Source organism: Mastomys coucha, unplaced genomic scaffold (assembly GCF_008632895.1).
Source record: "Mastomys coucha isolate ucsf_1 unplaced genomic scaffold, UCSF_Mcou_1 pScaffold1, whole genome shotgun sequence".
In the NCBI taxonomy this organism is placed as follows: Eukaryota; Metazoa; Chordata; class Mammalia; order Rodentia; family Muridae; genus Mastomys; species Mastomys coucha.
In genome coordinates this window covers 86,058,734-86,065,833 of record NW_022196891.1, presented here as the reverse complement: position 1 = coordinate 86,065,833, position 7,100 = coordinate 86,058,734, and the positions used below count along the sequence as shown (strand labels likewise).

Genomic DNA, 7,100 nt, shown 5'->3' with positions numbered 1-7,100 from the left:
CATTCATCTCAGAGAAAGAGTAACTTATAAAGTCCTCTTCTTCAAACTTGATACAATAGTTATAAACTCAAGCAAAGCATTCAGTCCCACCCTTTGTTGTTCTCTTACAAGCCACCTCCCAAGTTAATTGTTTACATTTCTTTTGGGTATATAAATACTTTTGAAATATGTAAGCTGTTCTGAAAACCATAGCATAGTGTGAAAACATGAAATAAACAATACTACTAATAGAGAGGCTGAGATAGGAGAAGCAAGATCTCAAGACCATTATGTGGTACACAGCAAGACACTGTCACGTACAAACAGAAAGTGTATATGGATTGTACAATACTGGACCTATTTCTCCAATTACCAAGTTAGAGAAAGCATTGTATGACAGTCAACAAATTTCTAACTCCTCATATTTTTGGATTTCAATCGATTAGGATATGTTGGTAATATTAATTTTCATATTAAAATATTAAGAAAAAGTAATTGTTACTTCCTGGTTTTGTTGTAAGAGGTGGAATTAGGTTTGTGTGGGGTTGTTGAAAGATTACTTTCTTGCTTCTTCTAGGGTGTAGTTTTGCTCCTTATGTTGATGTTTTCCATCTATTATCCTTTGTAGGGATAATTTGTGGAAAGATAATTGTGTAAATTTTTTTTTGTCATGGAATATCTTGTTTTCTCTGTCTATGGTAATTGAGAGATTTGCTGGGTATAGTAGCCTGGCCTGGCATTTGTTAGTGTCTGTATGACATCTGCCCAGGATCTTCTAGCTTTCATAGTCTCTGGTGAGAAGTCTGGTGTAATTCTGATAGGCCTGCCTTTATATGTTACTTGACCTTTTTCCTTTACTGCTTTTAAAATTCTTTCTTTGTTTAGTGCATTTGGTGTTTTGATTATTATGTGATGGGAGGAATTTCTTTCCTGGTCTAGTCTATTTGGAGTACTATAGGCTTCTTGTATGTTCATGGACATCTCTTTCTTTAGGTTAGGGAAATTTTCTTCTAAATTTTGTTGAAGATATTTACTGGCCCATTACATTGGGAGTCTTCACTCTCTTCTATTATCCTTAGGTTTGGTCTTCTCATTGTACCCTGGATTTCCTGGATGTTTTGGTTAGGAGCTTTTTGCATTTTCCTTGACTGCTGTGTCAATGTTTTCTATGGTATCTTCTGCCCCTGAGATTCTCTCTTCTATCTCTCTTGTATTCTGTTGGTGTTGCTTACATCTATGACTCCTGATCTCTTTCCTAGGTTTTCTATCTCCAGGATTATTTCTCTTTCTGATTTCTTTATTGTTTGTATTTCCATTTTTAGATTCTGGATGGTGTTTTGTTCATTTCCTTCACCTGTCTGATTGTGTTTTCCTGTAGTTCTTTAAGGGATTTTTGTGTTTCCTCTTGAAGGGCTTCTAGCTGTTTACCTGTGTTCTCCTGTATTTCTTTGAAGGAGTTATTTATGTCTTTCTTAAAGTCTTGTATTATCAGCATGAGAAATGATTTTAGATCTGAATCTTGCTTTTCTAGTGTAATGGTGTGTCCAGGACTTGCTATGGTGGGAGAGTTGGGTTCTGATGATGCCAAGTGACCTTGGTTTGTGTTGTTTATTTTCTTACGCTTCCACTCCATCCGGTTATCTCTAGTGCTACCTGCCCTTGATAAATCTGACTGGAGCTTGTCCTTCCTGTGATCCTGGTTGTGTCAGAACTCCTCAGAGTTAAGTTGTCTCTGTGATCCTGTGATTCTGGGATCCTGGGATCCTGGGCTTGTTAAAGTGCCTGGGAGTGGAGCTTCCTATGGGTGTTGTGGGACTGGCTATGGAGCTTGCGCCCAAGGTCTGCTCAGGGCACTGGCTGGCCCAGACAGACTGGAAGCAACCTGAGCCACTGAGCTGGTGGAGTTCCTGTGTGCCTGGGTCCCGTAGGTCCCAGCCGCTCCCCGTGTTGGGACAGATGTGTCCTCCTCACCTCCGATCCTCTAATCCTGGGTGTATCAGAGTGCCTGGGAGGGGAGCCACCTCTGGATGCTGTGGGACTGGCTGCAAAATTTGGGCTCAAGGTCTGCTTAGGGCACTGGCCCAGCAAATGTTAAAAGTTCTTAACATTTCTTGTTTATTACATTTTACCATTATCCATCCACCTAGGGTCCTTTGCCCTCTTGTAACAGAATGATGGGTTCTGCAATGATCATCCATCTCCCATTTTTTTTTCTCCTCTGTGCTGAGTGCTGCTGTGGTATAACTTGAAATACTCAATGGTGGGAACACAGATACCACCAGAGCAAGCAAGCCTGACCTACGTAGTAAGTTCCAGGCTAGCCTAGACTACCGACTTGCCCTGAACCTTTATACTCGTAAATGCCTTGGGAGCTTTCTCTAGTTGTTATCTACATGATGTCTCAGTGGTAGACCATGGGCCTTCCAGTCACATGGGCTTCCTGGTTCTCATACAGCAGCTCCTTCCTGTGTCAGGCACATCCCATGTACTTACTCTCCTTCTTGGTGCTGAAGCTGGTCCATCCGGAAGCCGTGCTGCCTGCTTCATTGTGGGCCACCACTTGTATCCCGTAGGCAGTATTAGGCTGAAGCCCCGCCAGGCTGGCTCTGTGTCCAGGACCCCAGTATTTCCTCTCTGTGTGGCTTGGAGGGCAGCGTGGGGCTGAATCAGGAGGGCACGCCGGATGCAGCTGCAGCTCGTAGCTGGGACAGGCAGGGGTGTGGAGAAGGAAGACAGGCAGTGGGCTTGATTACTTTTCAAAGTTGCTTACATTTGGGGGAGAGGACATTTTGTAAACTTTTTTAAAAAACTCCATTTTCAGGAAACCGCTTTCAGAGACCCTGAGTTGGTACTGCAAGGGGATGAGGCGTGTGAAGCTACGTGAGAAGATACGTGGAGCCTCCTCGTGGACACACGTGGATTGTCATACATAAGGCAGTCCTGTGTGTGGGTGTGTGGCTGTCTAGTACACGTGTACATGCAGGTGTGAGTACCTCTGTGTGCAGACCAGAGGACAACTGTGGGAGCTATTATTTTTTATTTTTCATGTGTATGGGTGATATGCTTGCATGGATGCCTGTATAGCATGTGCATGCAGTACCAGCAGAGGCCAGAAGAGGGCGGAAGAACCACTGGAACTGGAGTTACAGATGGTTGTAAACTGCCGGGTGGGTGCTGGGAACTGAACCTGGGTCATCTGAGAGCAGCCAGTGCTCTTAAGTGCTGAGCTATTTTTCCAGACCCATCTTACCTTATTTATTTATTTATTTATTTATTTATTTATTTTTTAAAGATTTATTTATTTTGCATATGGAAGTACACTGTCTCTCTCTTCAGACACTCCAGAAGAGGGCATCAGATCCCATTACAGATGGTTGTGAGCCACCATGTGGTTGCTGAGAATTGAACTCAGGACCTCTGGAAGAACAGTCAGTGCTCTTAACCACTGAACCATCTCACCAGCCCACTTTATTGATTTTTTTGACACGGTGTTTCCCACTGGTCTGGAGCTTGCCAGGTAGGCTAGGCTATGTACCTAGGGAGTTCCAGGGTGCTCCAGGGCTCTACCCACCTCCGCCATCTCAGCACTGGGGTATCTAAGTCTGTGCTACCACCCCTAGCCTTTTATGTGGGTTTTGGGGACCAGACACAGGTTCCTACACATGGTAAAGACTCTACTAACCGTGCTATTTCTCCAGCCCCACAAGGAGTCATCTCCATGAATAAAGATTAGATGTTTGACTCTCTTGAGAGGGATTCATTGTTGTCTTTTATGTAGGATAAAGAAAATCCCCTTTCCTTCCAGATCATTCTGAATGAAGCCTCTTTTGTTCTTTGAGATGGTGGCCCCTTCTGACATTTTAACTTAAGTCAGGGCAATTCCCAGCTAACCACAGAGATCTCTTTTGCTCCAGCCACCGCCAGCAGAGTGTATGGTTCCAGAGAACCCCTAGGGTCATATCTTCTACTAGTGAACCCAGACACAGTGCACTGTCCCGCTTGTTTCAAGACACATTCGTTGTTCACCTTTCCTTCAGTTGGTTCATGGCTTAAATGCTTTTCAAGTAACAAAGCTGCTCAAACGAGTGCTTTGTCTTGTGGATGTACTCCTCGGGGACTGCAGGGCAGTCATATGCTCTGCCACCTTTTGGTTTATTAATCTGTTCCACTGACGATTACCTGTGGATGACACCATTAGGGAGCCGAGGGGGAGTCCACTGGAAGGAGGCCATCCTGGAGCCCAGTGTCTGGACCTGGGGAGGAGACAGCCCTGAGGGCGGGGCAGCATGGGTCCTCAGCTCGGCCGTCGGCCCTCTGCTGCAGCAGTTGAAACAGGTGCAGGCCTCAACCCCAATGGCATATGTGGTGAAGGGTCTCAGGTCATGAAGGGTCTGCTGGGTGGCCATGCCTTCAGACAGCTGCAGGAGAGAGGACCAAATGTGACTGTCACGTGTCAGAGATGGTATAGCCTCCTGCTATGAAGGGGACCCCACAGCTAGGCACTCTGGGAGGAGCAATGAGATGCTCAGCAGAGTGATAACCCTTGCAATGACCAATCCAGATGGAGGGGTGTTTAAAAGAGTACAGTAAACATAACAGGTAACGAGCAAGAGGTCACAAGGAGTGATGCCTAACCTTAGGCACGTGCTAGAAAACAGAACCAAGTACACAAAATACAGGTTGAATTCGATGACTTTCAAAAGGGACTCCTTTGCAACAAAGTGAAAAAAAATCATAATCTGTATTTGAGTTATTTTTTTAACCACTAAATTTCACATTCTACCAGAATGACTTGCATGGAACGTATGCATCCAAAACACCTTGGTACCCATAGCAGAGGCAGATGCAAATATTTAATGTTTGCTAGCCCCTTCCTCTCAGTGTGCTGCTTTGCAAAACCACTTGTCTTTGCAGAGCTACAAACTTTTGATTTATTTGGAGCAAACTTTTGACCTCATTTGGAAGAGAAGTGCTCAGAAGCTGGGAATTAATTTCCACATTGATGTAAGTAACATAATTAAGGAGCTACCTGCAATTTTTTTTTTTTTTTAAAAATGCATACAATGCATTCCACATAGAAATTATTTGGGTTTATTAATATTATCATTTTATAAGCATGGATAATCAAGGGCTGATTGTATTTACATCATCTATATTTATTGAATATGAAACCCTGTAGAACATATGCTAATATTCTGTTAGCATTCCCTAGGAGACTTGCCCGCGGGTGGGGCTTCTTGAGAGATGTGTTTCCATACCGGGCATGCAGGCCTCAGAGGATTTCTTCACACTTGGCCAAATCGTTCCCTAAATTGGTCTAAATAATTCATAGGTAATACTGGGATCTGCGCGATCTCTCTGTAAGCTTATGTGACCAAAGTATTATCATCTCCACTTATTCATGAGCCACAGGGGAGAGACCCCAGCCATACCACAGAGGCACGAGACTAGAGAGGAGGCATCTTTCAGTGCTGTCCCTACATTACACAGGTACTGGGCTTCGTGGTGGGTTCCTAGCTACTAGGAAGGGTAAATATTAGTCTTCTCTGTCAAATTCTGAAAAAAACTTTTGTTTAATGACAAAAAAATTAAAGTATTTTTATCTTCCTCACCTTGTAAAACTGTATGCAAATGTTTTGATGCCCCCACCTAGAAAAACTTTCGTACATTCCCCATTCTCTGAATTTAAATGCCTTAAACAGCAACCCCCCCTTCCCCCCCCCCCCCCCCCCCCCCCCCCCCGTTCCCCTTCATTTCCTTTAAAACTAGCCAATCTCAAAAGCCGGTGAGGTGAGACCCAACCAATGGGGAGAAGACAGTAGTCACCGCCCACATTGGAATAAAGGCCAAATGAGTTTTCTGTCTCCTTCCCAGTGAGTTTAGCTCTTGGCAACTCCTTTGAACAAAAAACGATTGGCTTGCAAGTTGCTTCGCCTTTATTAGTGTGTTCCACTTTACAACACAATTTTTTTTTCTTTGTTTCTAGTATGGCCTCTCTTCCACAACATATAACAGCACGCGGCTCAGTATGAGATTCCCCCATGCTCGGTTCGGTTCTACCTCGTGACTTCCCTCAAATGCGCTAATGGCTGCAGTGGGGTCAGCGTTTCGCTCTGTGATCTACCTCTTTTGAGAAGGTGTTCTCTTTAAGTCACCAACAGAAACTGGATTTTCCTTTCCTTAGAGGCCTGTGTGTGTCAACATCCGAGTTCCCAGAACATTCCTTGTTTCCTCTTTTCCTTTCCATATAACATTCACTCCATCCGCCTCATCTCATGGACTGGCTCTTCAACTACCGGCCCTCTATTTTTCTAAATTAAATTAATTTCTAAGTTAAATCAATGTATAACGTGTTGGGTTCCTTCTGTCTCCGGAGTCTTCAGTACCATCCTTGGCACGTCCCGGATCAGTTCAGATGTCTACTGTCTCCTAAAGGGGCAGTCTCTCAGCAGGACCCCTGTCTCTCACAGGGCAGGTGAGGGCAGATGCACGGGGCACAGGTTCGAGGGAGAAGGGCAGGGAGTCACAGCATCAAGGCAGGCTTTCAGGAAGAGCTTTACTGTGTGTGTGTTAGCTCTCAGAGCTGTGTGCTCACCGTGACGTGTGTCCCGCTGGAGTTAGAGAAGACTCTGAAGAGACTGATGTTCCCATTGGGTTTCGAGGGTGCACTGATGTTGACCACCGCTTGGGTGGAGGAGATGGTGTGGAATGTGGGCGCTTTGAGACCTTCTGGTGGGGCAGGTCCAGTTCTACACCGTGTCCAGTTACTTGCAGCTTTGCCTGCAGAATTCACCGCCCATACCTCGAAAAGAATCAACAGGACCAGTCACAACCTAGGTACCCTCATGTTACCTCCCCCCTTCAGCTCAGCCAGTGGACTCTGGCCATCTCTGCTTGGAGGTTACCACCTGGGGAGCTAAGACAAAAGCTCTCTGCAGACTGTCAGTTCTTCCTTGAAGCAGCTGCCTGGAAATTCACACTGAGATAAGAACACGCCTACCACCTGGAGACCTTCCGAGTGGCTGGGGACTTTGGCAGCCTAACCTCTTCTGCAGTGTTTATGTTATGCAAATATCATGTAACCTAGAGATTCGGTTTCCGTTTCTCGTGTACATATATAT

The 7,100-nt window shown here is 45.0% G+C and overlaps 1 protein-coding gene across 1 annotated transcript in view; it reads right to left on the bottom strand.

The window, feature by feature from the left end:
* Ush2a (usherin) overlaps positions 1 to 7,100 on the bottom strand; it is a 689,504-nt gene that overhangs the window by 19,969 nt on the left and 662,435 nt on the right. Inside the window, 3 exon segments of the mRNA XM_031338301.1 lie at positions 2,473 to 2,681; positions 4,159 to 4,397; positions 6,575 to 6,781. Of these exon segments, the coding sequence (XP_031194161.1) occupies positions 2,473 to 2,681; positions 4,159 to 4,397; positions 6,575 to 6,781 (655 nt within the window).